This window comes from Quercus robur, chromosome 2 (assembly GCF_932294415.1).
Source record: "Quercus robur chromosome 2, dhQueRobu3.1, whole genome shotgun sequence".
Classification (NCBI taxonomy): Eukaryota; Viridiplantae; Streptophyta; class Magnoliopsida; order Fagales; family Fagaceae; genus Quercus; species Quercus robur.
This window is the reverse complement of record NC_065535.1, coordinates 19,080,408-19,100,195: the sequence shown is the minus strand read 5'-3', so window position 1 is coordinate 19,100,195 and position 19,788 is coordinate 19,080,408. Positions and strand designations below refer to the sequence as shown.

General features: G+C 35.5%; 3 protein-coding genes across 3 annotated transcripts; 1 reads left to right on the top strand and 2 right to left on the bottom strand.

Annotated features, from left to right (window-relative positions):
• Positions 1-3,402: 3,402 nt before the first annotated feature.
• On the bottom strand, positions 3,403-4,873 carry LOC126695868 (uncharacterized). Its single transcript, XM_050392667.1, has 2 exons — positions 4,254-4,873; positions 3,403-3,457 (listed from the first exon to the last, which is right to left on the bottom strand). Exons 1-2 carry the CDS (start codon positions 4,871-4,873, stop codon positions 3,403-3,405), a joined length of 675 nt encoding a protein of 224 aa, XP_050248624.1.
• A 1,245-nt stretch (positions 4,874-6,118) lies between these two features.
• On the bottom strand, positions 6,119-8,097 carry LOC126712769 (60S ribosomal protein L31-like). The gene is made up of 2 exons (XM_050412228.1): positions 7,915-8,097; positions 6,119-6,544 (listed from the first exon to the last, which is right to left on the bottom strand). The coding sequence occupies exons 1-2, from the start codon at positions 7,998-8,000 to the stop codon at positions 6,265-6,267; spliced, it is 366 nt and encodes a 121-aa protein (XP_050268185.1). The 5' UTR covers positions 8,001-8,097; the 3' UTR covers positions 6,119-6,264.
• A 154-nt stretch (positions 8,098-8,251) lies between these two features.
• On the top strand, positions 8,252-18,222 carry LOC126712770 (sm-like protein LSM7). The gene is made up of 6 exons (XM_050412229.1): positions 8,252-8,398; positions 8,508-8,599; positions 8,715-8,799; positions 9,359-9,430; positions 16,824-16,876; positions 17,979-18,222. The coding sequence occupies exons 2-6, from the start codon at positions 8,597-8,599 to the stop codon at positions 18,066-18,068; spliced, it is 303 nt and encodes a 100-aa protein (XP_050268186.1). The 5' UTR covers positions 8,252-8,398; positions 8,508-8,596; the 3' UTR covers positions 18,069-18,222.
• The last annotated feature ends 1,566 nt before the right edge of the window (positions 18,223-19,788 follow it).

Sequence of the window (19,788 nt, the reverse complement as noted above, 5' to 3'; positions counted from 1 at the left end):
GTAGATTTGAGTGTCTCAGCTGTGAACTTGACAGCATGTTAGTTATCTAGCACGTGGTTACATGGGTCAATGAAAGTTTGCTGCTTATGAATGTCAAAAATTGTCCTCTGTATGTGAACCTCATTTTATTATATCATGTTATCTAACATAATATTACATTTTACAAAGAAATTGTGAAAGGATTAGCGTTATAAATTGTCCCAATACAATAGTTTTTTTATTTTTTATTTTTTTTATACAAGCTCAAATAGAAAATAGAAGAACAAGAAGCTAGTTAGGTTACACCTATATTTGTTTTCCAACCCATGGAATGATCCTTAGCATTAAAACTGCGGAGGCAGTCTTGGTGCACCATCAATAATAGCTCTTGATAGTTCAGAGTCGAGACTTTAATTTGATCATTTTGAGTTTAACCAATTATTACTATATCAGGTATTACCACAAACAAGTGCAGCAGCCAGTGGGTTTTGATTCCTTTGAACCATGACTTCACCATCTACCCATTCTTGTAGTTAGTGGAAATGTTTTTTGAGAACTCTTTGATTGATTCTTCAAGAGAGTTTCACCATAAGGCCATCAGACTGCGAATATTGCCATAACGCAAAAACAAAAGCGTTTCATATTTCCTAATGCTTTAAAATTTTACCCAGTTATGAAGTATACGCTGGAAAAAAAAAATTGTAATATAAGTATTCTCATCAATACTTACAAACCCATTTAGGAGTATGTTTCTGTGCCCTCATTTGGAAACTAATTTCAATCACATAAGTCAATAGACATATAGGCTTAAGCCTTGTCCTGGACTTCCAAATTAAGCTTATTAGCAAAATTACCATCCTTGATAAGTTAGTCTATGACTCTATCCAGTGTAAGCAGTTGGGAGTTGGGACAAACCAACTCTCAACTTATCATAATATTCCATTTACTATCATCATCCGCACAGCAAAAACTTGCATTGATTTTTAGCTCTTTTTGATAAGTGCTAATAACTAAGTTAGTTCATACTTCTTTTACATTATGAATATTGAGTAATGACACTCTTTCAAGTCAAACAAATACTATAATATAAGAGAAACCCAATTACAAGGAGTGATTCAACCTCTTAGGGGGCATTTGGTATATGGAAATTTTTTAGGATTTCTGGAAATGTTTGAAAGATTTCCTAGCATTCATACTTTTTTGGTTGCAAATTCCACTAAGAAATTAGATGCCTATGAATATCTGGATTCTCACTCAATTCCATAACATTTTTAAAAAAACTGACAATTTCACCAATTCCTTTCTACCTTTTAACCAATAAAAATAAAACTTTAAAAAAATTAGATGCTAAATTTATTTTATTTTATTAACATGACATGGTGCCGTGATTGCCTTGAAGAGTAAGAATTCAAATCATTATGTTTGTATTATATATGTGATTAAGAAATGTTTGACTTTGGCATGATTTATAGTTAATATTTTATTTCTCATTATTATTTTTTTTTTGTTTCTTGTTTGGAAGATTAAAAAGAAAAGAAAAGAAGAGGACTTGATATTGTATTTGCAAATCTAAGTATATTTTGGAAAAAAATAATAACTCATATTAAGATTTCTAGGAATTAATCAAATATAAGAATATCATATTTGTAGGAATCTTATTAGATTCTTAATCAAACCAAAATTAGAAATAATTACATTTCCAAGCATTAGATTACCAACAATTTGAATAACAAGATTACTCTAGATTCCCTCTAACTAAACACCCCCTATAAAAATTGAGATAGGGAAAAATAGCCCTGAGAGTAGAACTAAAGACCATGAAGTAAAAAGTCAATAGTTCAAACTTTCCCTTCTCACTCTCTTGGGGACCATAACTCACCAAAAAAAGAAAAAGGAAAGGAAAAAAGAGGATAGAGAAATATACTCTATTATTTTGTCAAATTGCCTATAGTTGTACAAGAGTTGGGTATAAACACTACTAGGAAATACATAATACAATTGTAGTAACTAAATATTGGGCCCAAGTGAGTTGGGCCTAATATTCCAATACAACCTAAGTTCAACATAGAACTCAATAACCAATTAACAAAGCCAGCAAAGTATATATAACCCTATTAAAAGTTGACGATTCTGCTAAGAATTTTGATGCTCAGTAGCACTATGTGATTCTTTCCATACAAATAACAATTCCTCCTATCATGACTTGAGAGAAGCACTAATCATATTTACTGTTATACATAGTGTACTTACAGTTAAGATTATTCGAAATTGCTTATATAACCCCCAAATCAACCTAGTATAGGTTTAATGTTGAACTCAACACAATTGTGCAACATATGGTGCTCCCAAGCCATATAGTTTACCAACTTGACTATGATAATATTTGTCATCATCCAAACCCAATTGTACGGGTAAAATACGTGACAATGGCTGTATACCTATGAGACTTTCCCTCATAAATATGTAATTCCTTACTAAAATGAAATAACTATTTTTTCAAAGAACTAGTCAAATTACAAATATGACCATTTATAATTGTTTATATAACCCAAATTAACCTAATAAACATCTAATGTAAGACTAATGAACATCTAATGTGAGACTTGCTCGACACATTTATCTAAACAAGAAGAGCAAATCTAAAACAAGAAGAGCAACAGAACAAACAAACAAACACACAGGAGAAAAGAAGAAGAGTAACAGAACAAACAGACAAACACACAGGAGAAAAGGCGCATGAGTGAGATCAATATCTTATTGAAAAAACTTCAGATTTTAATAAGGGTGTGTTTGGATGAGGGTTTAAGAAGGGAGTTCTGTGATTTCGTGATTGGTGTGGCCTGTGGCAGAATTTTGGTGCTTCTATGAAAAAGCCTGGAGTTGGCGGGGAAGATTTTTATTTATTTCTGATTTCTGACCCAGGGATTTATAGTTTGCACTTTGCATTACGGTAGAGTGCAGTAACCGTACGCTTTCAACTGGTGTGGATTGTGGACCCTGGATCCCTTATGCTAAGCCCAAAAGACATGCCTTGGTGAGGGACTAAGGTCCAAGTAAGTATCAGACTTGGCCCACCAACGTTGTTCATCATTGAACCCACAGACCTGTAGTAAAAAAAATTTATTGGAAAGAGAGGAGACAAGATCTTATGTCGCACCTGCTACATAATTTTAGGTTGACCAGAAACAATGGTTTCAATTTATTAACATTTTCAGTCACATTAAACACCTAGAATATGGAAAATATTTAGGTCAAAACAAATGAAACTAACAAATGGGGCTTTGGACACTCATAAAATCAAGTGTAAATAGCCAAATATCATGTTTTGGCAAAATTTATGGCAAACTAGCATTGTTTCGGAAATATTTAGCAATCTACCACTTTTTTAGTACTTGAGTTCATAACATCGAGTTCTAAATAGTACTAGAGTTCAGTGAACTCAAGTTCCTCGTTGAGTCGTAAGCGTGATACTGCTAACCTGGAATTTGTGTAATTAAAAAAGTAATATGGTACTCAATATTACAAAAATCGAGTACTTCTTTATAGTACTCAAGCTTAACGAAGTCGGGTACTTTGTTTTTTTTTTGTTTTTTTTTTTTCCTTTTTTATTTCTTTTTCTACTTTTTGTTTCGTACAAAACTTTTACTTATTTCATTTTCAACTGCTTGTGATCGTTGTGTCCACCAAACTAAGTACAGTGTCTGGACTTGAAAAAGTTCATGTGCAAGTAACTGGATTTGTAGTTAGCTAAGCACAAAGTAACTGGAGTTGCTTGCTCACTCATTCACGCAGTCCTTCAAGACTACACTTAGTCCTCACTTTCTCTGGGACTTCACTTCTTGCTCACTGGTCGAATGGCCTCTTCTTTTATTTCTTCATCTTTTCTTTCCTTTCTTCCTTTCACACTCTTGACACCAAATCACAATAAATGCAACTCACTTACCTTGACTTTGCTTTAGCCAATTTCTTTTTCATTCAGCTCTCCCATAGGTCGAATAGCCTTAATGCATCGGCTCCTTTCTTTTCTTCTTTTTCTCAGCGTGTCCAACACACCTAAGTCACTACCCAAGAAGAAAATAGGCTGACTTTTGTGGCTTGTCCAACCACCTCTTTAATGAGGTGTTTTATCAAGTGTGGGTTGGACCTACGGTGCTATGATGCATCCAACATGGTGGACACAACGATCACAAGCAGTTGAAAATGAAATAAGTAAAGTTTTTTTTTTTTTTTGAAAGCAACCTCAATATCATTTAATTAGAAATAGAATCAAGTACAAGGCCTCTAAAGCCGGGGGTGGAGAATCTTCCAACCAAACAATATCCTCATCTAAATGCTTAGCATAGCGAGCTAAAGAATGGGCTACCCCATTTGCACTACGACAAATACTATTAAACTCCATATATCGCAAACCTCTAGCTAGACAATGAATATCATCATAAATATTTCCCAAACGGGACAAATCTGTTTGACCTGAAGCAATGGACTTCATGACAGTTGCATTATCCCCCTCCACGATTAAATCTGAAAAACCAGCATCTATGGCGAATTCCAAAGCTTTCCAACACGCCACAACCTCTGCTTCATCACTGTCTTGAACAACACCACCCTTCAACGACAAAGCTGCCATAACTTGACCCCGATCATTCCGAATTATAACTCCAACAACTGAAGCTAGCAAGTTCGCAAAAATTGCCGCATCAAAATTGAGCTTGTATACTTGTCCTTCAGGTGGCTGCCATGTCTGTGTGAGCGCCCATGTAAAACCGGTAACGTTAGTTGCGTCTGTGCATCTTGAAACTCTTGTAGGAAACTGCCAGATCTTGCATTCAGCCTTCCCGGCTCCTGCAACATTCCTCCATACACAATCAGGTTGCGTTGGTTCCAAAGGAGCCATGCTTGTACCAGAAAAAACTCAACGTCCTCCTCTGTTAGCTTATGCATGCATCAGGTTCTCAAATAGCCTTAACACACTGCATTGATTAGTCATCCCCTTCTGCAGAATTCGAACTAGATAGCCAGCCCACACATCCTAAGCAGCCCTACACTCCCATAAAGCATGAATAGCAGTTTTTGGGAAGCTGTGACAGATTAGACATGAATCATCGTCAATAATCTGTTGACTCCGCAACTTCTCTCTAGTTGGTAAAATGTTGTGACACACACGCCAGCCAAAAGCTTTAATTTTATTTCGAATGTGGAGCTTCGAAATCCTTTCCCAAACCATGCTACTGGACATCGGTTATGACCCTTCCCCTACCTGGCAACCTTCTTGTAGCCAAAAAAAAAAAAAAAAAGTACTTGACTTTGTTAAGCTTGAGTACTATAAAGTACTCGATTTCCGCAATATCAAGTACTACATTGTTTTTTTAATCCCTCAAATTTCAAGTCAACAATGTCATGCTAGCGAACGTTGGCAACTCACCTCGAGTTCACTGAACTCGAGTACCATTTAGAACTCGATTCTGTGAAATTTGAATACTAAAAATGTTGTAAATTGCTAAATATTTCCGAAACATTTTTGCCACAAATTTTGCCAAAACGTGGTATTTGGCTAATTTCACCCATAAAATCATCATCAAACAGCGAAGAACATTTAAAAGTTCACCACTGCAATGAAATGCTTACTGTACCATCTTGACAGTTTAGGGTAAGGATGTTTAAAAAATTATTTACCTGAGCTGATGGGTGGAGCTCAATTTCTGAGTTTCTAGAATTCAAATAGGAGCTCAAAGGGTGTGCCTTGAAACTAGGAACAAAAGAAAAGATCACCAAACCCTTGTGTCACCACAAGCACAAGAGCTGATTAGGGTTCTTCAACCAAAAATACAATACACTAAGGGTGCAAATACCATACTAATGCAAACAGCTGCCAATCAGATGGCTTAACACTTGAAAGCCATCACCGAAACATCATGCATCTGAGATATATGTGTGTGTGTGTGCACGTGCGTGTGGAAACCCACACACTGAAGGGGAGAATGCATGTATCAAATGCCTAAGATAGTTATTGCAATTATAGTCTATTATCTTCAACTCATCACGTATCGCATTTGGCTATGAATTCAGATGCTGAGCCCACGCAAATATATAACATAGACACGTAACAACATTTATAAGGTCTCAATGAAAAATAAAAAACTTGAACAAGAAAAATAGATAAAATAAAATTCCATAGTGCTCTCTCCACAGGAGAAAATCCAAGGCCAAATAAAAATATCTCTGAAACAAGAAATATGTAGCCAAAACTGGAGCAATCTAACTATGATCTAGGGTAGTAGGCTTAGTTCAATCTTCTTCTTCAATGACCTTGGTGCCCAACCCCTTCAAACCCTCTGGAGGGATCTCCGCAACAGTGACTAGTGAGAAAAACTCCTCCTTTGCGTCTTCTTCATCATTTCTCTTACGTGCAACGCGGACACGAACTCTCCTTGGCACACTGCGAATTCCACGGCTCCAGACATGCTTGTTAAGCTTAACATCCACCCTGACATCAGTTGTTCCCATAGCCTTTTGGGCAAACTTCCTGATTTCCTTTATGGCCTTTGGAGCCTTCTTTTTGAAAGTGCTGCACATGGGATTGGCAAAATAGAAAGGTTACTTAGAAGTGCCCAAAAGACAATCCATCAGGTAAGTAGCTAACTAGGATACATCAAAGAATTAGGAACAAATAATGCCTTGTAGAGTGGCATCGATTATAAGATTAGCAGTAACGAGAGAGAGAGAGAGAGAGAGAGAGAGAGAGAGAGAGAGAGAGAGAGAGAGAGCAGTAAGAAGATGGTAAAAACATAAACGATTTTTAGAAACAGATAAAGACTTGTAGAAGGGCATCTTTTATAAGATTAGAGTTTCTTAGTGGAACTAATAAAATAGCTTAAGCTCTTTTGGCTTACTTTTAACCACATAGAGCAGAGCTGGCTATCTACATGTGTACCAAAATGACATCCAACTTTTGGATATGTGTATACTGAACTCAAGAGACAAGTTGGGAATTCGACAACTTACACACACTAATTTGGACAATAGTGAACAGTCTTCCAAATGCTACTCATAGTGTACTTATATAATCTCTGAAATTCACCCTATGGGCCTAATTAATGGAGTCATATATAACCAAACGATAGTTAGTTCTGAACATGCAAGATTACAAACGCACAAGATTTGCATGATTCAGAAACATTACTACCTTTATGTTTGCAAAAAGAATGTCAATATTCCTTGCAAAACATAACAATACATCTCTTGCATCTCTGGTCTCTACAATACCTAACTATCTCCAATTATACTAAAAATATACCACAACAACACATTTAGAAGTCAGGTAATCATGATTCAGTGCACAGTTTGCCCTTGATGAAGGAGAATCAGTCAGGTAACAACTCACAAATCACACCCAAAGGTAAATGTATTATGTATACTTTAACATTTCAATAGATAGAACTTCAAATGTTGAGGATGTTTCAATAGATGATATAAGTCACCATTCTACAGAAATCATATCATCTCACGTGTTCCACCATGATTAATAGAGCCTTACAAAACAAAAATGGACTGAGTATTATTGACATAAGATATTTACAGCTAAGAAGACATTGATCCCAACTCCATAACACCCATTTGCAAAAAAAAAAAAAAAAAACCCTCTATTTATTCACTCACACAACATGAAAAATCCAATTATTAGCAATCCAAATAAACCCAATTAAGGCAAAAGAAACAACCTCGTTTTCTACTACGAAAAGGGGAAAAAAGAACTCTCAAGAAGCACCAATCAATAAGATTAATAAAAACAGACTTGACCCACCAAATATAATCCTAGTTAAACCGGATCTAACCCATTAACAAGCATAAAAATGATGTAACACACACATATAGAAACACAGACATTTATAGATACACGTACAGAGAGAGAGAGAGAGAGAGAGAGGGCTGTGTTACCATCCATGAAGGCGTTTGTGGAGGTTGATGGTGTACTCTCTGGTGACAACCTCTTCCTTTCTTCCTTTGCTGCCCTTGTCCACCATTGTTGCAACTTTCTCTCTCTCTCTCTCTCTGCTCCGAAGCTCAACTCTTACGGCTGCTGCTACCAAAGATGAGCTAGGGCGTCACACACAGAAATAATGGGCTATGTTTTATTGAAGTAGCCCTGGGGTTTGGGTCTAAAGTACTAAAATGCCCTCCCAGTTGTTCCTAATGTAAAGGCTCTTTTCGTCAAACTATGTCGCAACCAAGTACCAAGTCGTCTACGTGTCTTATAAAGAGAGGGGTAGAAAGGGAAAAATAACTAAACGGTTTGTCGTTTACAATTTTTTGTATTCTCTATATGGGGAGCGACACGCAGTTTTATATATTTTCAGATAAATTGATACTCTCAATCTAGGGCACTTTCTCTCTTTGCTTTACAAATCTTCATTCCCTGAAGGTATAATAATTTTCTTTTATAGATGACCCAGTTAGTTAGTTTATTGATTTACTTGTTACCTCTCACGTGTGTAAAATTGATTCACTTGGGTGTGTTTTCTTTTGTTAAGGTTGTTAGAAAATAGTTGTTGTTGCTGTTTGCTGACTGACTCAGTGAAATCTAAAAGAGTAGAGTTGGTTGAGAAAACCCAATTAAGATATGGTAAGTCCTACTCCTTCATCTATTATTTTGTGCGTTTCAATTTTAGATTTGTTGGAATTGTATATAAATGTATGAATGTATGTATATATAATTGACTGTGTACACTTTGTTTCAGTCTGGAAGCAGGAAAGAAACCGTTTTGGACCTGGCAAAGTTTGTGGACAAAGGTGTCCAAGTCAAGCTCACTGGTGGTAGACAAGGTAGGTAATTGCTACTATAATTTCAAATTTGAGTTAGTTATAGCGTTATAGGTATATGTATAGAACTGAATATCATATATGCCTATGAGCTTTGGCTGATTCCTAGACTTGAACCCACGACACGTATTGCTTGGGCAACTGAATAAAATAAATTAATGCTGAATGTCAAATAAAAGAGTTTATGGTGATGTGGTTTACATTAGGCATTCAATGTGATGATGGCAAAGTTACCCAAATGACTTAGTTTCATAACGGAAATGAAAGTATGTTTATTGCTTTTGAGAACTTCAACATTTAGAAATTTTTTGCTTCTGAGAGCAAGAAACTAGAGGGTTGATTTTAATTACAGAAGTTGCATCTATGGATGGTTGTGTAAATCTTGTGTTATCTGGGTATGCTAGGAACACTAGAAGGCGGAAAGAGCCACCATGTTGACTATCATTGACCTTATCAATCCTAGATTCCTAGTTCTGTAGGGGGATCATTAGTATCAAACAACCATTATGTTGTCATTATTGAACTAATACGAGTACATAACTTATTTTGTTTCGGCTTGCAGTGACGGGGACTCTAAAAGGATATGATCAGTTGCTAAACCTTGTTTTGGATGAAGCGGTAGAGTTTTTGAGAGGTAGTTACTTCATGGATTTCTGACAATTTCTTATGAGTCCCTCTGTACGTGTGTATGGTTTTGATGCATCCGTTGAAACTAATTAAATAGTTATGGTCGGATTTAATCAGTTACTAAACCTTGTTTTGGATGAAGCCATAGAATTTTTGAGAGGTCATTACTTCATGAGTTACTGGCAATTGTTTATGACTGTGTGTCTGCGTGCATTCATGTGTGTGTGTGCATGTGTGTATGTGTTTGAGTGAGAGTAATTGCTGTGTGATCCTATTATTATCATTCTATGCAATTGTTTCTATTTTGATCTTTTTGGACATTTGTCCACCTATGAATATTAACTCTTCATGTAATCCTATTATTATCATTCTTTAGGACGCTAAACTCATCACAGTTTCCGTGCTGATTGTTGCCTGTTTTATATTTATTTTTTCTTTCATAAACTATTCTATGCACACTTATTTTCAATGTTTAATATTTATCTCTGGAAGAACCTCATGGTGCTCCTAAAAGATTCATTTTTATTTTGGAATTTGCTTTTGCTGCAAGAACCCCAAAGTTTCAACTTTCAAGTTGTGGCACTTTGTCCCCCTTTTTTTTATAAGTAACATAAAAATTTTATTAAAAACACAGCCTAGTACATAGGAAATGTGCAACAAGGCAAAAATATCAAGAAACCAACTTACAATGATCTAGCAACACAGGAAGGGACATACAAGAAAAGATGGTAAAACAAGACACCATTCGAGAAGAGTAAAAAAGAAGAAAGACTTAAACTAAATAATGGACCGTTCATGACCCTCAAAGCTTCTAGAATTCCGTTCCCGCCAGATACACCACATCAAACAGTGCGGCACAAACCTCCAAATAACTATATTACGATGACGCCTGAAATTGCATGTCCAACAATCCAACAAGTCCACTACCCTTTGAGGCATCACCCAACAAATCCCAAACAAGCAAAAGATCATACTCCACATCTCATAAGCTATAGGACAGTGAAGGAGGAGATGATCTACAGATTCCCCACACCTTTTGCACATAAAACACCACTCAAGGACAACAAAATGCCTCTTCCAAAGGTTGTCTATAGTTAGAATCTTGCCTAAAGCCGCAGTTCAAGAGAAAAAAGCTACCCGAGGAGGAACCTTCGATTGCCACACCATTTTCCAAGGGAAAGAAATGCCAGTAGAAGGGGAAATAGAACGATAATACCCACTCACCTTGAAATCTCAACTGCTGGCTGGCTTCCAACAAAGACTGTCAGAACCAACACCCTGCACCTTTGTGGAATAGATCAAAACCATAAACGAATCCAGAGATTGTGACTCTTGATCATTCACTAAACGACGAAACTGAATGTCCCAAGAAACTCTCCCATTTGCAAAGCACATAACCTCAGAGACCGAAGCATCCCTTGTCCTGCTAATATTATATAAATCTAGAAACGCCTCCTTAAAAGGACGATCCCTACACAACACATCATCCCAAAACTTCACACGAGTTCTATCACCCACTTCATATCGAATGAACTTGGAAAAATTCCACCAACCACTCCGAATGAACTTCCACAAACAAACACCATAAGCCCCAGACACAGATTTTGTGCACCAACCACCCCACTCATTCCCATACTTCGCCCTAATGACCCTTCTCCAAAGGGCATCATTCTCCAAACCAGAACGCCACAACCATTTGGCTAATAAGGCATAATTAAACCTTCTCAAACACCTAATGCCTAACCCTCCGTTCTTCACTGACCTACATATCTTAGACCAATTTACTAAGTGAATTTTATGCTCGTCCCCCATACCAGTCCAAAGGAAATTCCTTTGTAATTTCTCCATCCTCTTGGCCACCTTGCCTAGGATAGGGAAAAGAGAAAGGAAATACGTAGGTAGGCTAGAGAGAGTACTCTTAATAAGGGTAACCTTACTCCCCTTAGATAAATACAACCTCTTCCAACCAGCTAACCTTCGCTCCATCTTCTCCAAAATAGGATTCCAAATTGTCTTATCTTTAAAAGAAGCACCCAACGGAAGACCTAAATATTTCAGCGGAAGAGCAGACTCCTTACAGCCCAAAATCTCAACTAGCTCATGAAGATTAGGCACAACCCCAACTGGAACCAATTCAGACTTTCCTAAATTAATTTTTAGCCTTGACATCTCCTCAAATCTAGAGAGAATCCCACGCAAAGCTGTTATATGATTGCTATCAGCATCACAGAAAACAAGTGTATCATCCACGAACAAAAGATGAGACATCGTCATCAAGGAACCAGTCACATTCCCCACTGTGAAGCCCGAAAACTGCCCTGCTGCAGTAGCTGCAACCAACATACAGCTCAAGGCCTCCATGACAATATTAAAGAGAAAATGGGATAAAGGGTCACCTTGCTAAAGTCCTCTAGAACTCTCAAAAAAGTCAGAAGGGCTACCATTGATCAAAATGGAGAATTTAACAGTTGATAAAAAACACCTGATCCACCTTCTCCACTTTTCGGAAAAGCCACACTGCTATAACAGAAACATGAGAAACTCCCAATTCACATGACCATATGCTTTCTCAATATCCAGTTTACATAGCACCCCCGGAACCCCTACCTTCAATCAACTGTCTAAACACTTAGAAGCTATAAGGACAGAATCTAAAATCTGTCTACCTTTCACAAAGGCATTCTAAGATTCAAAAATAAGGCCGTGAACCACCCTACGCATTTGATTGGCTAACACCTTAGCAATAATCTTGTACAACCCTCCCACCAAACTAATAGGCCGAAAGTCTTTGACATCCACAGCATCACTTTTCTTAGGAATGAGAGCAAGAAAAGTAGCATTGAGGCTCTTTTCAAACACAGCGTGGGCATGAAAAATATGAAACACATTCATAATATCTGTTTTCACCAAGCTCCAACAGGACTGGAAAAATGCCATTGTAAAACCATCCGAACCTGGCGCTTTATCACCATTGAAATCATGGACCACTCCCAAAACTTCTTCCTCATCAAAAGGTCTGTCCAACCAAGGTCTTGTCCCCTAATATTAGCAAAATCCCAAAACATAGTCATGCCTATGAGCCTATCTGAGATGGTTGTTTGGATGACACTTGATTTTTATTTTGCCACAAATTTTATTTGGGTACATTTTCTATGTTTAAAATTGTTGTGGAAAGTTGAGTATAGTTTAAAGTAACACAGTTGTTCTAACATGTTACTGTAGGCAGCAAAGTGTCTTACTTCACTCATGAGGGCTTTCTTTCTTTCTTTGTGTGTGTGTGTTTAATAATAAAACAAAAGGTAGGGTGGGTTACCGTGGGTAAGAGAAACATGGGAAGAGATATGCCTGCGTTTGCTAGCCATTTACATAAAGTACCATGCTGCTTCATAGTGAAAACCTTCACACCTCTTGAATTGATGACAAATTTATTGAAGGCTTTTAGAACTCTCAGCCTCATGCTTTGAGGTTAGGCATAAGGAAACTCCTTGTGGACCATCTTAGTAGCTTATTTTCTATTTATAATGTAATGTTTAACGAAAGAGATTGTGGTCTTTTATCAAATAAAATGATTTAAACATGATTTCACCCATATTTGTTTAGGCGTACAGATTTTATTAATGTGAGTAAAACCCGTTCAAGATAATGTACCTCTTAATTACTGCCCCTTGTTTCAAGGGAATACCCTTTGATTCCAACCATGATGTCAACATATTATATGCAAGTATGGTTTACATCTCATGCTTCCTCTTGTATAAATGATTGGGAACGTAAGTGAAACCTCCTTTAAAGATTTATAAGAGGTGAGGGAAATTTGGTTCTAGTGCTCAAGAGTTAATTCGGGATATTGTGGATGATGGAGAGCTCTCTTGGTACCTTTCTTAGTCTTTCTAAAGTTGAATTGAGTCATATTTTATTGTTTGTTTTTGTTTGTTTGCTGCTGGATCAGTTTTAATTAAGTTTTGCTAGAAATAAGGGAAATTTGGTAATTTCTAGAAATCTGGATTGGGCTATCCTTGTCTGTACCAAAGGCCCATGGGTCTTATTCTATCTTTTGAGTACTTTTCCTATATGGTTTAGAAGTTCTTAAGTCCTTTTTGTTTGTTAATAGTAATCTTAGTCATTCTAAATAGGTTTTTTAGAGTAATAGTCATTCTAAGAAAGTATTTATCAAGAGCCTACATAAAGGCTTATTATTCCCAAAAATATTCATAATGAGGTATCAAAAAATATTCATAGTGAGATTGTTTTAATAAAATTCTGGCAGCTTATTTTGAGCTTTGAGGGTGTGACTTACTTCTCCTACCTAAGTGTGATTCCATAGAGAATTTACCTTTCATTATTTCTTGTTTTATTCACTGTTTTAACACCAAATTGCCATCAATATATTCAAGATTCAATCTTTTTTTTACCTAAACCCTTAAACATCAATCCTTATTCGAGTACCCTTTAAGATCTCATCAAGAAATCTAATTTAGTGCTGAATTCCTAAGGATCCTACATCAAAATTGGTATCAAAGCCCATCAAGGCTTCCATCCTGCGTCAATAAATCCCGTGTACTAGGGTTGTTTTAATGAAATCTATTACTTCAAAAATAAATAAAAATCATCCTTCTTTTATTCAACTAAGCTTATGGAAATCCTAAACTTTATTCCCACAACTCTCTTCTACCAAGTCCTATTTATTTGTTGAAATCCTTATAAATAAAGCAGAAAAGATGATTATTAATATGGTACTGAATTCTAAATAATCTTGCATCAGATATGATACTGGAACTATTCTTTAATATCATTGTTGTCACATCAATGGTCCATTGTGCACCATGTGAGTCCATAAGTTTCAGATACCAATTGTCTCTCTCCAAGAGAAGGAATTACAAAAGAAAAAATCAAGATCTAACATCACATTGGATGTTGGTTCACCATGTTGCACTTCACAGAGCACATGTTGGGACTTGCTTGAGACTTGGTGGCATGCGTTTTCCCACCTGTTCCTTCCTGTGCTGGATGGAGCATCAGCCAAATTTGTGGGTGGCTTCTTTCCAGCGTAAGAAGGAACTGAATTCCATTGTAAGCACTTTTCTAGCTAAGAGCCTTGTAACTCAATGGCATTGCCTAGTGTTTCCAACGGAGACATCTAGGTTCAAATCCCCCTCCCCCCACTTAAATGTAAAAACCTTTTTTTTTAGAAGAAAATTTTAAAAACCTAGCAAAACATTTTTAATGCAATTGTAAGATTTAAGCTTCATGTGATAAGTGCACAAGATGGGGCTCAAATTGGTATATGTGGTTACAATTTGCATCTGATTGTTGAGAGAATACATCAGAAATGAAAACTGTGATGAACTCACAGTTGGCAACTTTCATGTTCCTTTTCTTCCCAAATGAGTTAATAGCAACAAAATAACATTAGACTAATTAGTTTATTGTGTATGTATGCTCTCTCTGTTGCTGTTTGTACTTCTGATTCTTTGCCAACTACATTTTTTAGTAGACATGGTAATACACGTTGGTCTATTTACATGAGCCATTTGTTATGGTAATTTGGTCACTTTAACTACAATCCCTGTTGAGTTACATGGCCATTTGTTATGTGGGCTATTGTCATATGGAGATTATTTCAGCACTTACTTCTTATTAAACGGTTTATTGAGTAAATTGTAGAGTCTACTAGAACAGTGATAGGTGATAAAAATGTGGAGAGAGAAGTTCAGGTACACGCCATAAGAGTTTAAGTGACTGGCAGAGTTCTTAAAGAAAAGTTCACTGTTTCCTGAAATGACACCTCTTCCCCTTGTAAGAGTAAGGTGGAGAGTGAGGTCATGAGTTCAAGGCCTGCTGAGTTCATATGTAATTTTCTAATGAAAAAAAAAAATTAAAGTTTGTTTTATAAGGATAAACCATGATAGGACACAATCTGTCGGGATGGATGGGGTGTCACCCTTTTTTACATATTTTGGTCAGGCAAAGATTTGCAAGAATTACTGGAGCCATGGGTTTAATTATTTTGCTTATATTTGACTGAGTGGTGGATAACATTAATGCATAAAAACCAAAAAAGTAGTTGCCTGAGTGGTATCCGGTACCTTGTGTGTCCGCTAACTCGGGGGTTCGATTCCCTGCAATAACAAATTACCCAGCAAAAAAAAAAAAAGTAAGTCTTTTTTTTAAAAAAAGAAAAAGAAAAAGAAAAGAAAAGTGGTTCTCAACTATTCTCCTCTCCTTTAAAGTAAGTCTTTTTTAAAAAGGGAAAAGAAAAGAAGCATTATGTTTAGTTTTCAATGTAATTTCCTCTTCTAGATAATATTGGAAAAGCTAAAGCATGCAAAAAATAGATGATGCCCTATCAATGTTAGTGCAGCACTTCCCCATCATGGATTATCCTATTTATATATAAGGCATACTGAAGGGGGAAAAAAAGGCTATAGTGTGCCAATCAAAACAAAGGAACATGATCTTTGGCCTATCCTTTAGTGTTCTGTAGTTTTTATTTAGAAGGCTAACATTTAGTGGAATCCAATTAAAAGACAGGGGCTTCTTTGCTTAATTGTGACATTTCACAAATCCCATTGATTCAAGTGTTGAGACACCACATGGAGTAAAGACACCATGGTGAGACTTCATGTTCTATCCTGTCTTTTTTGGGTATTTGGGCACTCAAGCTTAACTATTTTAAATGTCAATGCCTTGTGGTTCAGATGGGCTACCATTAAATAAAAAGGGAGATTTGAGTTTTTGGCCTTGCTTTCATTAGATCAATTTGGCCCCAAATGATTAGATAATTAAAGTTGCAACATGCCAAGTGACATGCTTTCAAATTGTTATCTTCTAAAAAGTAAAGTTGCATTTAAACAGTTTGATGGTTATCTTTATTAGAAGATGTAAAACTCACATGTATCTGACACTTGAATGATTCGGAAATTTAACAATATTTGTAGGTTCTCCTAGATAACAGCCATCTAGAAGGCCTATGTGCCAGTTAATGGCAGCTATATGAAGAAATTTTAATATAGCAAAGGATTGTAATAGTTATCATTACTTAGTTCCTATGCATGTAGGCACCCACCTTTAGCTAGTATCCTCTGGTAGGTTTGTGCTAACCCGCACCTGTTGAAATATGATAGCAATCTGTTCTAATTTGAATAGTGTTAGATGGTAAGCAATGTCAAGTAGTCAATAAGAGGGCTAATAAGCCTGAAAGGCTACCCACATTGGATGTGTATTTTCTTGAATCCATTTCTGGGCTTCTTTTGTTGCATGTAGTATTGTTTTCTTGGATTCAGATTTCTATCACCTATATTTGCCTTATCTTTTACCAGGAAACTTGGTAGTGATACTGTATTTATACAACTTCTTGAAATTTCTAGACAAATTAACTTGGAATATTTGCCTGTGTTCTGCAGATCCTGATGATCCACTGAAGACTACTGATCAGACCAGGCGCCTGGGCCTAATAGTATGTTCTCTTCCAGTATATATGCATTTAATTTAATTGTTCATGAATATAAACATCTAGAATGTCAGCATGTAACCCAAAGGTTGGATCTTACCGTTACAAGACACATTGGCATGCTTTCTAACTTATTTATGATGAAAATTATCGTCTTTTGAATTTGCTAGACCATTTAATATGAAAAATACTTGCCCTTTTACTTTATTCTCACAAGTTTGAATTGGTAAAATGACAGTGAGATTTTAACTGCCCAAAAGACCATTAGATCAACCTCATCACTGTCATGGTCAAATTTTTTACTTTAATCATGGTCAAATTTTTTACTTTAAGGTAGTTGCAAAAAAGATGTCATCATAGAGCTTGAATTATAGGATCCAAACATGATGCTCAATGATTTTTTTTTTTTCTAATACTGCTTGAAGCCACTTTTCTTGTGAAAGCCTACTGACGGCAAGTTACTTAGTTTTCGGCACAATTCTCAACAATGTAATAATAAGCTGCCAATGGCATGACTTGGAGCAAGACAAGACATCTTTGTATTGTTGTGAATCTCTTTAAAGTGGTATCATTCTGTAGGACCTGTTTTAATAATGTACTTCAATATTTTCCAAGATTCTTGTGTGTTCTTGTGAATTATTTGATCACTGGCCTATTGTTGTCAATATTACTAGCTTCTCAATTCGCTTTTACCAAAAAGAAAATGTTGGTAACAATGATATGGATTCTGAGTCATTTAAGAAAGAGAAACGTTCACTGTAGCAGTTCTTTATTCAATACTGCTTTATATAATGAAAAATAAAAGGCTGGATTCAGTGACTGGTTACTCAAAACAATGTTGGAGCATTGAATTTAAACATATCAAAGGTGGAGAAAGGAAATAATTTCAGCCATTATTTCCCTGAATATATATTGAGAAAGAAAGATACACTAGCAAAATCTTTAGTGTACTGGAAGTGACTTTTCTTGTTCAATAAAGTTTCTTATTTACTTATCAAACAAAAAAAAAAAAAAAAAACTTTAAACAATCTTCCATGATTCTTACTCTTTCAACTTTGTTTTCTTGTTGGAGGTAAAAATTTTTTGATGGTGATTTATTGTGTTGCAGGTTTGCAGGGGAACCGCTGTAATGCTTGTGTCCCCAACAGACGGCACAGATGAGATTGCCAACCCTTTTATCCAGCCAGATGGGGCCTAAAGACACATTATCTTCCTCAATCTGTAGGCCTAACTTGCTCTACAAGTTGGACTAGTAGACATCAAGAAATTATGTTTGACAAACAACTTGCAACTATGGAATTTGTGGGTTCAATTTTTAGTGAATTACCAAAAAAAAAAAAAAAAAGAGTAAATTCTGCATTAAATGATTGACTTGGGCATAGTCTCTAAAAGCTGCAGTCAACTCTAAAGGCCGCAATAAGCTTTTAATTTTTGGCCTTTCGTTCTGTAGGTGATAGCCAGTAAAGTGCTTAGTCTTTGCCTCTAAGTTTTCCTCAGCTTATACGGCTCAATTTGTTTTAACATTAATATTTTCTAAAAAAAATTAGTCAATTTTTAAAAAGTAATTTTACAAAAACTATTTTATTTTTCAATGTTTACGTAGTAATTTTTGAAAAACTATTTCATTTTTGAAAAACTATTTCATTTTGCTATGTTTGGTGAAGTCCCTAAAAATGAGATAGAACTGTTTTTCATAGTTTTCATATTGCCTCTTAAAACTTTCTTTATTTGGCATGACATTAGATAGAGGTTTTTTTCAAAAAATTTTAGTGGAAAATAATTTCTAAAAAATAATTTATATTTTTAATAAGATTTTCCGTTAACCAAAAATAGTTTTCTTTTAACACATTTTTTTTAATGCTACCAAGCATAGAAAAAAGCAGAAAACTATATTTACATAAGATTTTCTATCGAAATAAAGAGATATTAGTTTCAAATAGAAACACAATTGCATTCATAATATCATTTAAGTTATGGATGACCACTTGATTCATAAGTTCATTCTACTATTTCACCTATATTTTCTATTCTCCTTGTTATTGTTAACCATTTACTTTAATTTTACAACAAATTCTAAATAATACTAATAATAATAATAAAAAGAAAACTGTGGGAAAATGTTGGGTTTGAGGCAGAAGAAAATCTGATTTTTACAAAATAAATTTTTTTAACCTAATAAGAAAGAAAATGCTTTATTATGCTCAACTCCTTTTTCCTTCCAATTAAATCAGAGTACTAGACCAATGTTTGTCCCTGGGGACCTTCCTGTAACAAGCTTAAAAGACCCAAAAAAAAAAGATACTTGGAATTTTCATGGACAAATATAAGTTGATCCCATTCTCTTCATGGACCTTACAAGAACAAAATGTCCAAAGCAAGAGCTTCAAAATATAAGGGCCTGTTTGGGTAAGGAATTTTCGTCACTCAATTTCCGTCACTCAATTTCCATCACTCATCACTCATCACTCATAACTCATAACTCATCACTCATCACTCATCACTCATTTTTTCACACTCATTTGGCAACATCACTTTTATTTTCATCACTCAATTTTTTCACACTATTCATGGGTCCCACACCTGTCAGCCAGTACAGTAGTTTTTTTTTTTTTTTTTTTTTTTTTAATACCCAACTCACCGAAGCTTAAAAAAAAAAAAAAAAAAAAAAAAAAAAAAAAAAACCGAACAGCCAACCCAGAAAAAAAAAAAAAAAAAAAAAAAAAAAAAAAAAAACTGAACGGCCAACCCAGGAAAAGAAAAAGAAAAAAAAAAAAAAAAAAAAAGTCAAAAGGTGGTCAAAAGTTGCGGCTGTGGGTCCCTCATGTGTGTTTATTTACGGAAATGCCATTGAGTTATGAGTTATGGAAACTGAAAACAGCCTTTTGTTGTTTTCAGTTTCCATAACTCATAACTCAAAA